This window comes from Piliocolobus tephrosceles, chromosome 8 (assembly GCF_002776525.5).
Source record: "Piliocolobus tephrosceles isolate RC106 chromosome 8, ASM277652v3, whole genome shotgun sequence".
NCBI classification, from domain to species: domain Eukaryota; kingdom Metazoa; phylum Chordata; class Mammalia; order Primates; family Cercopithecidae; genus Piliocolobus; species Piliocolobus tephrosceles.
This window is the reverse complement of record NC_045441.1, coordinates 28,332,672-28,345,157: the sequence shown is the minus strand read 5'-3', so window position 1 is coordinate 28,345,157 and position 12,486 is coordinate 28,332,672. Positions and strand designations below refer to the sequence as shown.

Sequence of the window (12,486 nt, the reverse complement as noted above, 5' to 3'; positions counted from 1 at the left end):
TCCCAAAGTGCTGGGATTACAGGCATGAGCCACTGCGCCTGGCCTAAAAGATACTTTATATATGTTAACCTATTAAGTACTATACCCACCACTTCCATTAATTAAAGGTAGGAATCTCCAATAAAACCTAAAAACAAAAAAGCTACAGTTAGATTACTAACAATAGAGGCACTGTTTTTAGTTTAGTTTTGTGTTTAAAGCATGAGGATTTTAAGGACCGTAAGTTCCTGATGTGTAAAATCAAGTCATGTACAGATGGCTCTAAACACAAAAATGAAAAAAAATTATTAATAGTTTCAAGGATTCAAAGAATCCATACAAAATAGTACCAAAACTAAAGCTACGGAAATATTCTCTGAAAGCCTAAACTTTGATCCATTATAAAATTAACACTTACCTCATCGTACATGAACTGTAGAGTCAGAGCTGACTTGCCCACACCACCACTGCCCACCATGATGACTTTGTGTAAGGCCAAAGAATTCTGACCCTTGGGCTTATTTGCGGCCATCTTGTGTCTCAGTTTTCACCAAAGGATTAAGAAGAATCTAAGAAGAAAGAAAGAATAAGTAATGCTCAGTACATTCTTCTTCAGAATTCCAGTGTAAGAGATTACGTCCTTAGAGTTCAATATACTACTTTTCAATCTGTAGTGATTTTAAACAGATGGTAAATGAAGTATGCTCACTTAGGGGAAGAACCATTAACCATTTATCAGAGAATACCATGGCAATAAATCAAGCCTATGACTCAAGGGCATTTCTCTTAAAATAGTTGGGTTTCAGTAATGAGCTATGATCACACGTGAAAATTTTCTAGTATAACTGCATGCTGACAATAATGGGGTATCAGCTGCACTGCAGTATGTCCACATAGACATGAAAGCAGGCTACAGGATCTCTGTTTTCACACTAATTTACATTGGCAATAATTAAAGAGATGTTTCTTCCTTTTTTTTTTTTTGAGATGGAGCCTTGCTCTGTCACTCAGGCTGGAGTGCAGTGGCGTGATCTTGGCTTACTGCAGCCTCCACCTCCCAGGTTCAAGCGATTCTTGTGCCTCAGCCTCCTGAGTAGTGCACCACCATGCTTGGCTAGCTTTTGCATTTTAGTAGAGACAGGGTTTCGCCATGTTGGCTAGGCTGGTCTCAAACTCCTGGCCTCAAATGATCTGCCTGCCTTGGCCTCGCAAAGTGTTGGGATTACAGGCGTGAGCCACCACGCCCCCAACCAAGATGTTTCTCTTGAGTAAGAAACAAGTGACCAAAAAAAAGACTGCTAATGTGTTTATTACATCATGCCTCACATTAAGGACCTCACTGAAATGTTTACTTACTGCTATTTTATAGAAGAAGACATCCCATCCCAACAACTTGGTAGTAGAATTATAAACAGAATCCAACACTGTATACCCCAACTAACAGATTACTGGAACATTTGTTTCTTGGGATGGATGGCCAATCTGACAATGCTTGGATCTAGCATGCCTTCACTTTTCTCAGAGCATGCATTGTTTAATACATTTTTACACTCAGGGTGGAGAGGCCAGGTTTTTACAGAAGTTGTAGTGGTGATGTGCACTAATGGCATCCAGTTACCTTTGGCCACGCTTACTTGGCCTTAGAAAGAATCCTGTGAGGCCACAACAAACACTCTGAATGTGTGTGGAGATCCAAGCAAAGAGACTTTTTGTTATTAGGGGGTTGCACCCTTTGTCCTCAGCAACTTTTTGACTTGTTTTGGACACAAACAGCTTTCTAAGTTGCAGCTCCCAGAACCATGCCCCTCCTGTTTACCTTTCTATCTTGGACCAATCCTTCCTAGCTCAGCTGCATCAGACCCACAATGGTCTCCTTCTGTTCTTCACTCTTCTATGCCTCTTGGCCTTTGCCATGCAGCTTCCTTTGTCTGGTATATTCTTATTCTATCTGGCTAACTCCTCTTGGTTTTTGGGTCTTAGCCTTACCTGAAACTCTCAACCTAAATTAGGTTCTTCTCTGCTCTGTGCTCTCAGATAGCATCTGCTACTTTTCCTTCATAACCCTTATCACAAGTTGAAATTGCCTGAATATGTATTAGGTTGGCGTGAAAGTAATTGCAGTTTTGGCCATTACTTTCAATGGCAAAATCGCAATTACTTTTGCACCAACTTAATAGTATAAGTATTTCTCTAGTATACCAGAAACAGTGAGTTCAGGGCCATGTCCATTTGGGTTAATAGTCTGTTTAATGTAACTAACATGGCTGGCAAAATCAGCCACTTAGTGCAAAAGTGTTGAATGAATGAATGAATGAATGAATGAATGAATACACAAATGTTTGCAGTCTGACTTAACCCTGAGGAATACTTTAGGCCAAGCTTGTCCAACCTGCGGCCCATGGGCCACATGCAGCCCTTTGAATGCCCAACACAAATTTGAAAACTTTCTTAAAACATTATGCAACTTTTCTTTTTTTTTTTTTTTGCTCATCAGCTATCGTTAGTGTATTTGATGTCTGGTCCAAGACAATTCTTTTTCCAATGTGGACCAGGGAAGCCAAAAGATTGGACCTCTGCTTTTAGGCTGTACTGGTGTAAAGTAGCTCTTCGTACTAGAGGTTCAATCACAAGCAGGGGTCAGGACAATCTGCCATGGGTCTGTGCCTCACATACGGGATGTACAGGGCACCCAAGAGCTGGGCACGGCTTCAGGTCCCAACCATAAATCATTTCCATATGCCTGTTTCCCCAATACAGAAAAGTATTAAGAATAATCCGCCATAATCCTCTTGTCCATTTAACAATATGAACAAGCTAACATACCTTCTTGGAGACTGCTTTCAATCTACACTTGACGTAACTGAGATCACGTATACATAAATGCATTTTTTCATCCTGTTCTTATCATTGTATCAAAAGCATTTTAGCAGAATTAGTTTGAACTGTTAAGTGTATGGCAAAAAAATTTACACTTACAGGCTAAGAGTTCAATTTTATTCAACAAACACGAATTCAGCCGCTCTCTGACTTGGGTATGGAGAACATGACCATCTGATTGTGAGTGCTTATCATTGCTCAAAAACAGTGAAAATTACAGTACACTGTAGGTAACTAAAAGTCTGAAAGATACCAAATCTAAGCCAGTTTATGAAGCATGCTGTTGCTGTTGTTCCTAAACACGTCAGGAAGTGACTTCTTTATTATGATTCTTACTTGCTGGCAGTTATAATCATGTCACAGCTAATATATCTATTGTTTTATTTTTAAAACAGTTCATATCACATGAGCTCAGGGCATTACCATATCAATACTCTAAGAGTTGTGTGTGTGTATGTGCTCAAAAGAAAACACTTAGCAGTCATTACAATTGGGTTAAAACACTTTTCCTTCTAGAACAATTTAAAATACAATCTGTGACTCAGAAAAGGCAGAGATTTCCAAGGACGTTTTTCCAAAGTGCAAACATTTCCTAATAACTATGAGCTGCACACTCCAGACTATTAAGGGCCTATCCAGCCCGGCGCGGTGGCTCAAGCCTGTAATCCCAGTACTTTGGGAGGCTGAGACGGGCGGATCACGAGGTCAGGAGATCGAGACCATCCTGGCTGACATGGTGAAACCCCATCTCTACTAAAAAATACAAAAAAACTAGCCAGGCGAGGTGGCGGGTGCCTGTAGTCCCAGCCACTTGGGAGGCTGAGGCAGGAGAATGGCGTGAACCCGGGAGGTGGAGCTTGCAGTGAGCCGAGATTGCGCCACTGCACTCCAGCCTGAGCGACAGAGCGAGACTCCATCTCAAAAAAAAAAAAAGAGGCTATCCAGGAAAAGCAGTTCCTGCCAAGGAAAAACTACTCAACCCCCATTTTAAAAGACTTGGAACTCTACCACTTAATTCCCAAGCCCTGGTCAAGATGTTGTTTCGAATGATAAACAAGCCAAAGATCCTGCCTATGTGGAACTTAAGACAAACACATACACAAATAAGCAAATAACATTAGTGCAAAGTGCAATGAAAAAAAAATAAGGCAGCAATGGGGGGAGGAGCTATTTTAACCAGATGGTCAAGGATGACTCCTCTGAAGAGGTGGCATCTGAGCTGAGACCTGAATGTTTTGAAGAAACTAGTCAGCTCTGAGGGGAAAGCATTCCAGACTCAGGGAATAACAAGTACAAAGAACTTAGAAGGGGGTGGGAGTGGGGAGCCTGTTCTAGGGACCAGAAGAAGGCCAAAGTAGATGAAGCCTAGTGTCAGTCTGTTTCTTGTTGCTATAACAGAATTATCTGAGACTGGGTAATTTATTTTTTAAAAAGAAATTTATTTCTTACAGTTCTGAAGGCTGGGAATCTCAAGAGTATGGTGGCAACATCTACATGGCTTCTGGTGGAAGACATCACATGGCAAATGGGCAAGTTTGCTGCCTCTTATAAAGCCACCAGTCCCATCATGGGGGCCCTACCCTGATGATCTTATTTAATCCTAATTACCTCCCAAAGCCTCACTGCTAATCAACATATGAATTTGGGGATTAAATTTCCAACACATGGCCAGATGCAGTGGCTCATGCCTATAATCCCAACACTTTGGGAGGCCGAGGCGAGTGGATTAGTTGAGGTCAGGAGACCAGCCAGCAACACGGTGAAACCCCGTCTCTACTAAAAATACAAAAAAAGTAGTGGGGCGTGGTGGCAGGTGCCTGTAAACCTAGCTACACGGGAGGCTGGGACAGGAGAATCACTTGAACCCAGGAGGTGGAGGTTGCAGTGAGCCAAGATCCAGCCTGGGCAACAGAGTGAGACTCTGTCTTAGAAAGAAAAAAAAATTTCCAACACATGAAATTTGCAGGACACATTTAAACCACAGCATTTAGTGAATGACTGGAGAGTAAGAGGAGGTAAAATTGACAGGTAGGCAGAGAGTGAATCACAAAAAGCCTTGAAGGCCCTGGAAGTGTTTGGATTTTACTAGAACTGCAATGGGAAGCTTCTGGAGTTTTTAAGAAGGATAGTGGCAAAATTTGGGTTTTTAAAAAGATTATCCTGGTTGGTGTGTAGAGAATGGACAGTGGAAGTGGCAAGAGTTGAAAGTATAGGAGGCTATCCCATTAATCTACGCAAGAGAGAATAGAGGCTTGGGGTACAGCAGCAGTAACGGTATTACTAGTTCCCGTATAACTACTGATACCTCCTATACTGGGTTAACGAACATTTACTGACCACTCGCTAAGTGTGAGGCACTGTTCTGAGCACTCTGCACATACTAATTCAGCTGAGTACTACATTTCAGATATTTACAATCCTAGGTGGTATGTACTATTTTAACTTCATTTAACAGATGAGGAATCTGGGTCACAGATGTCGACTTGCTCAAGACTAAGCCAGAATTCAAACTGAGGCAACCTGGCTCTCCTAACCACTATGTTATTTGGGATACATTTTGAAGAAACAGTTGATAGGACTTCCTGATTGATTGGATGGGAGAAAACAAGACTAACCTTTAAGTTTTTGTCCCAAATATCTGAATGCTAGGCACCTCTATCTAAGATGGAGAATCAAGAAGGAATAGGTCTGGGAAAGAAATCCCAAGCTCTGCTTGCACATTAGACATTTCAACTAGAGTTGAACAAGAAAAACTGAATGTTTTAGTCTGGAGTTCAAGGATGAGAGTAGAGATGGAAAAAAAAATTGCATGTCAGTTTACAGATGATATTTAAAGTCACAAGACTGAATGAGCTTTCTTAGGGACAAGAGGAAGACAGATACGAGAAAGCGGCAAAGGAAAGAGCCCTGAAACAACTCAATAGGCTAGTTCAGCAGGAGATCTAGTGATCGCAGAGTCACTGAGGCTGGCTGACTTAAATCCTGCTGACAGACTGAGGTGAGATATGAGGAGAGACAAAAAGAGAGCTAATTCTGTGCAAGATGGAGGTCGTTGGTAATTTTGGGAAGAGTCATTTCACCAGTTGAGGTAGAATGGGGTGGACAGTGCATGCCTGTAATCCCAGCTACTTGGGAGACTGAGGCATGAGAATCGCTTGAACCCGGGAGTTGGAGGCTGCAGTGAGCCAAGACCCAAGACTGCACCACTGCACGCCAGCCTGAGCTAGACCGACTCTGTCTGAAAAAAAAAAGGAATAGAGTGGGTTTGGGTGGAAGAGAAACAGAAGGTAGAGAATTGGATTTTTACTCTCAAGATGAATGGAGAAATGCAATCATAAGGGGAAAGTGTTGTTAGGAAAAGGGCTTTTTGTTTGGCTGCTTTTAAAATATTATTAAGGGATGTGTGCATGACAACCATCCAAGACAGGCATAAATTAATGATCTAGAAGGCAGGGTGAACTCTAGGAGCAAAGTTCTGGAGTGAACCAGAAGAATTAGGACCTGGAACATAACAGGAGCAGGGACATCTCTTCCTTCATAATGGGAGGTGAGGCAATGCAAAGAATAGGGGTATAGGTGCCGGCTGTAGGTAGATTGACTGTATCTGTATTTCTTCAATGAAATACAACCACAGATAATTTTGTGAGGGAGTCGGAATTCAAAAGCAAGCCTGTCTAGATAGATCAATAGAACAGAATATACACACTAGATTCAAATACATACTGTAGTGTAGTGTGTAATAAGTGGTGGCACTTCAAATGGGGGTGGGGGAAGACGGAGAATAATTCAACAGGTAGTGTTTGGACAACTGTTGAGCCAACTGGAAAAAAATAAAAGTTGGATCTATTCTCCTCATACCAATATAAAGCCTAAGTGGATCAAAGATTTAAGTGACAATATGAAATCACAAAGGCACAAGGAAAAAAACATGAAAGAATTGAATTGTTTGATAATCTTTTTTTTTATCTTTTTTTTTTTTTTTTTTTGAGACAGTCTCGCTCTGTCACCCAGGCTGGAGTGCAGTGGTGCACTCTAGGCTCACTGCAAACTCTGCCTCCTGGGTTCATGTGATTCTACTGCCTTAGCCTTCCGAGTAGCTGGGATTACAGGCATGTGTCACCATGCCCAGCTAGTGTGTGTGTGTGTGTGTGTGTGTGTGTGTGTGTATATATATATATATATATTTTTTTTTGAGACAGAGTTTCACTCTTGTTGCCCTGGCTGGAATGCAACCCCTGGTTCAAGCAATTCTCCTGCCTAAGCCTCCCGAGTAGCTGGCACTACAGGTGCATGCCACCACATCCAGCTAATTTTGTATTTTTAGTAGAGATGGGGTTTCTCCACATTTGTCAGGCTGGTCTTAAACTCCCGACCTCAGGTGATCTGCCTGCCTTGGCCTCCCACAGTGTTGGGACTACAGGCATGAGTCACAGTGCCTGGCCTGTTTCATAACCTTAAGTGGGGAAGGTCTAAAGTATTACATAAAACCCAAGTCATAAGTTTGAAAAATTTTACTACTGAAAATATTTCTGGCCAGGTGCGGTGGCTCACGCCTGTAATCCCAGCACTATGGGAAGCCGAGGTGGGTGATCATGAGGTCAAGAGTCCGACACCAGCCTTGCCAACATAGTGAAACCCCATCTCTACTAAAAATATAAATATAGCCAGGAATGGTGGCGCATGGCTGTAGTCCCAGATACTCAGGAGGCTGAGGCAGGAAACTCGCTTAAAATTGGGAGGCGGAGGTTGTAGTGAGCCGAGACTGCACCACTGCACTCCAGCCTAGGCAACAGAGGGAGAGTCCATCTAAAAAAAAAATTCTGCATGGCAAAATCTTCTAAAAGCGAAGTAAAAAGATAAAACTGTGGAAAACATCTGCAATTCATTTTACAGATAAGAGATGATTTCTCTATATAAAAAACTATACCCCACTTCTCACTACTGCACTTGACTAGTCTTTAAAGAAGTTACCATAAATAAAATAAAAAACTGTAGGAAATTGGGCAAAAAATATGAGTAGTCACAGAAAAGGATATACAAATGACTCTAAGTATACTTGACCTCACTGATAAATAATACAAATAAAACTACATTGGGATAACGTTTTATCCATCAAATTAATAACTGTATGTTTGCAAGGGCTAGCAAACCACAGCCCCCTGGAATTGTTTTCGTACGGCCTGTAAGTTAAGAAGGGTTTTTATGTTTTTGAAGGGTTGTAATTAAAATCAAACCAAACCAAAAAGAATATGCAACAGAGAATGTAGCTTGCAAGCCTAAAATATTTTCTGTCGGCCCTTTACAGAAAACTTTTATCTATCCCTGGTGTAGAGAAATAGGCATATTCAATGATTGCTGGTGGAACTGTAAATCTGATACACAGAATAATATGCAACCACAAAAAATGAGGAAGCTCTTTATGCACTGAAATAGAAGGAACTCCAACACAGAGTTAAAATGAAAAAAAAAAAGAGATGCAGAACAACACATCCCGTATGCTATGCATTGCCTAAAAACATTAAAACAAAAAAGAAACATTCAGGATTTGCCTGTTCATATATTTGGAAGGATATTTTTTTAAACGGTAACACAAGTTTGTCTGTGAAAATGGAAACTAAGTCACTACAGAAGTGAGAGAGTATACCATTTTGTACATTTGATTTTTGTATCATGTAAATGTATAACTTATTTTAAAAATATAATTAAAACTAGTCATAAATCAACGAAGCCCAGGTATTTATTGTACTTGGCAAAACTGCAATTAACTATGTTCTTGGTACCTTATATAAACTAGAAATTAGAGGTGTGAGCTTGAATTTTAATTAAAATACAACTTACACACATGTACACGCCTTTGTATTTTTCCACTTCAAATGTGCAGGGACCCTTGAATTTCGAATTGTGTGACTTATTTGGCTCCTCAATTATTTTCTGTTTCTCACTCTTCAACTTTTTAAAGTGATGTCCTAGAATAATACTATAGAACCTATTCGGAGTGATGGGTGGGCTTCAAGTTTTCAAGTTCACTGTTTTTCTCTGCTTCATCCAGAAACTAGACACCTACACCATGTTCATATGAGCTACTTAAGTTACTTCCTTTCTTCTTTCCTCCATTTTTCCTTCTCTCCAAAAATACACCCAGGGCCTACCTTATTACATAAGGCACTGTGCTAAGTGCTGGAGCTATGGAATCCTGCCCTTGTATGTTTAGTTAACAGGTCCCACAATGTATTAGTTTCCTGTTGCTGCTGCAGCAAATTACCACAAAATTAGTGGCTTAAAACAACACACATTTATTCTGTTACAGTACTGGATGCCAGAAGCCCAAATGAATCTTAAAGGGCTAAAAAGAAGATGTCAACAGAGTTGGTTCCTTGAGGGGGCTTCAGGGGAGAATGTGCTCCTTGCCTCTTTTGCTTCTATAGCCTGGGGCATTCCTTGGCCCCTGGCCGCCATCACAGAAGCACCGCTCTGCTTCTGTGGCCATACTGCCTTCTCCTCTACTAGTCAATCTCAAACCTCCCTTTACTTCCCTTTTATAAGACACTTGTGATTCCTTTGGCCCATCCAGATGATCCAGAATAATCTCCTCACCTCAAAATCCTTAATTATGCTGGCAAAATTCCTTTTTGTCACATAGGGCAACATTCACAGGCTCTAGGAGTTAGGACATGGATATTTTGTGGGGCCATTACTCAGCCTACTGCTTACCACACACAGGGAAGTGGGGTCAAGGAGCTTTGGACCACAAATCTTCAATGCAGACTCTAAACTCTCTATTTTAAACTTTAAAAATTTTTCTAAAAAACAATCAACTCGGGTTTTTCAATACTTACTAAGGAATACTCTACCAAGTAAGGTGTCAAATACCCTATGCCTGCCAAAACAAAAACCCCAATGATCTTTGTATGCCCAGAATTCATTATTATCTTCTTTAGACTTTTGATAGAGAAGCTCATTACAGGTAAGCATCGCTAATCCAAAAATCCAAAATGTGAAATGCTCCCAAATTCAACACTTTTTTAGTGATGACATGACCCTTGAAGGAAACGCTCATAGGAGCATTTGGGATTTTTGGATTAGGGATGCTGAACCGGTTAAGTATAATGCAGATATTCTAAAAGCTGAAAAAAATCCAAAATCCCAAACACTTCTGATCCCAAGCATTTCGGATCAAAGATACACAACCTGTTTTAGGCTTCAGTCTAATAATAGTATTGGCTGGTAAAAGTTGTGAGAGTCCTTTTTAATAAAGAGATTCAAGAAAGCATTTCCCTTGCCTCTGATCTGAATGGTGCATTAAAGACTTATGATTGGCCGGGTGCAGTGGCTCACGCCTGTAATCCCAGTACTTTGGGAAGCCGAAACGGGTGGATCACACAAGGTCAGGAGATCAAGACCATCCTGGCTAACACGGTGAAACCCCGTCTCTACTAAAAATACAAAAAATTAGCCGGGTGTTAGTGGCGGGTGCCTGTAGTCCCAGCTACTTGGGAGGCTTAGGCAGGAGAATGGTGTGAACCCGGAAGGCGGAGCTTGCAATGAGCTGAGATCAGGCCACTGTACTCCAGCCTGGGCGACAGAGAGAGACTGTCTCAAAAACAAAAACAAAAACAAAGACTTATAATCATTAAAGTTCTGCCCCTATCAAATCATTACAAATCACAAGGAGGTACAGGCCATATTACTGAAAGAAAGTATTTCATATAAACAACTCACACATGATACTCCCTATCTGCATTAAGAATGTTTGCTCAATTAAAAAAACACAGGTAATATAAAATGAACAATTTCAGAAGAGGTAGAATATACATGACCAAGAAATGGAGATACACAGTTTTTTAAAAAAAAAATTCCTGGACATGGTCTCACTCTGTTGCCCAGGCTAGGGTGCAATGGTACCATCACAGCTCACTGCAGCCTTGACCTGCCGGGCTTCAATGACCCTCCCATCTCAGCCACCTGAGTAACTAGGACTACAGGCACGCGCCACCGCCACCACTGTCAGCTAATTTTAAAAATATTTTGTAGAGACAGGGTCTGTGTTGCCCAGGCTGGTCTTGAACGCCTGGGCTCAAGCGATCCTCTCGCCTAGGCCTCCGTGTTAGGATTACTGACTGAGCCACTGCACCAGGCCCACAAGTATATTTTCCTAACTGACAGAAGAATAAGTATCATCAACACAGGTTGAGCATCTCTAACCTGAAGATCGGACATGCTCCAAAATCTGAAACTTTCTGAGCATTGACATGATGCCACAAGTAGAAAATTCCACACCTGACCTCATGTGACCTCATGTGGGTTGCAGTCAAAACACAAGTGCACAATACAGTTTATTCAGCATCCCCAAGACCCTCCTAGCCCTCTTCGGCTGCAATGTATCTTTTCTGCACATGCCCAGATTCTCTCATGCAAGCATTCCCACAAAAGGTAGCAAAATGGTTCCATGTACACAAACTTTGTTTCACACACATAATTATTAAAAATTGGCTCACGCCTGTAATCACAGCACTTTGGGAGGCCAAGGCAGCCAGAGCACCTGAGGTAAGGAGTTCGAGACTAGCCTGGCCAAAATGGTGAAACCCTGTTTCTACTGAAAATACAACAAAATCAGTGGGGCGTGGTAGTGTGCTCCTGTAATCCCAGCTATGCAGGAGACTGAGGCAGGAGAATCGCTTGAACCCAGGAGGTGGAGGTTGCAGTGAGCTGAGATCATACCACTGTACTCCAGCCTGGGAAACAGAGGGAGACTCTGACTCAAAAAAAAAAAAAAAAAAATTGTATAAAATTACCTTCAGGCTGCTATATGTATAAACTGTATATACATAAACGCATTTCATGTTTAGACTTGGGTCCCATCCCCAAGATATCTCAATATGCATTTGCAAATATTCCAAAATCCAAAAAAATCTTGCAACACTTCTGGTCCCAAGCATTTAGGATAAAGGATACTCAATCTGTACTATTTAACGTCTCAGAGCACAGGGAAAGCTTCCAAATTCTTTTTAGCAAGCTAGCCTAACAGTGATGCAAAGTACTGACAAAAATAGAATAAAGACAAAATAGAATGATTGGACTATCACATGAATATGGGGCAAAAAATTCTAAGTAAAAAATGTTAACAGATAGAATCTAGCACATTAAAAGAATAAACCAAAGTGACCAGGTATGATTCAAACCAGATACAAGAATGGCTTAGAATTTTAGTAAGTCATAATTTCTGATATTAATAGGTGAAAAAAAAATCATATCTCTACAGGTTCTAGAATATTTGATAAAATTGCTCATAAAAAAAGTAGAAATAGATTAGTGTTCACTTAATCACATAGGAACTGACGGTCTTAAAACCCAAATCAGGCCCAGTGCAGCAGCTCTAACCTGTAATCCCAGTGCTTTAGGAGGCTAAGGTAGGAGGATGGCTTGAGCCCAGGAGTTTGAGGTTACAGTGAGATATGATTTTGTCAATGCATTACAGCCTGGGCTACATAGTGAGACCCCTCTGTCTTTTTTTTTTTTTTTTTTTTTTGCAATGTATGCCTGTAGTTCCAGGTAATTACTTCCAGGCTAATTTTCTTTGTTGAATTTTTCGTAGAGATGAGTTCTCACTATTTTGCCTGGGCTGGTCTTGAA

The 12,486-nt window shown here is 41.0% G+C and overlaps 1 protein-coding gene across 1 annotated transcript in view; it reads right to left on the bottom strand.

The window, feature by feature from the left end:
• Positions 1–12,486, bottom strand: part of RALA (RAS like proto-oncogene A) — an 85,278-nt gene that overhangs the window by 20,700 nt on the left and 52,092 nt on the right. The window contains exon 2 of the mRNA XM_023226359.3: positions 398–548. Coding sequence (XP_023082127.1) covers positions 398–511 — 114 coding nt within the window. The 5' untranslated portion in view covers positions 512–548. The remainder of the gene's footprint in view (positions 1–397; positions 549–12,486) is intronic.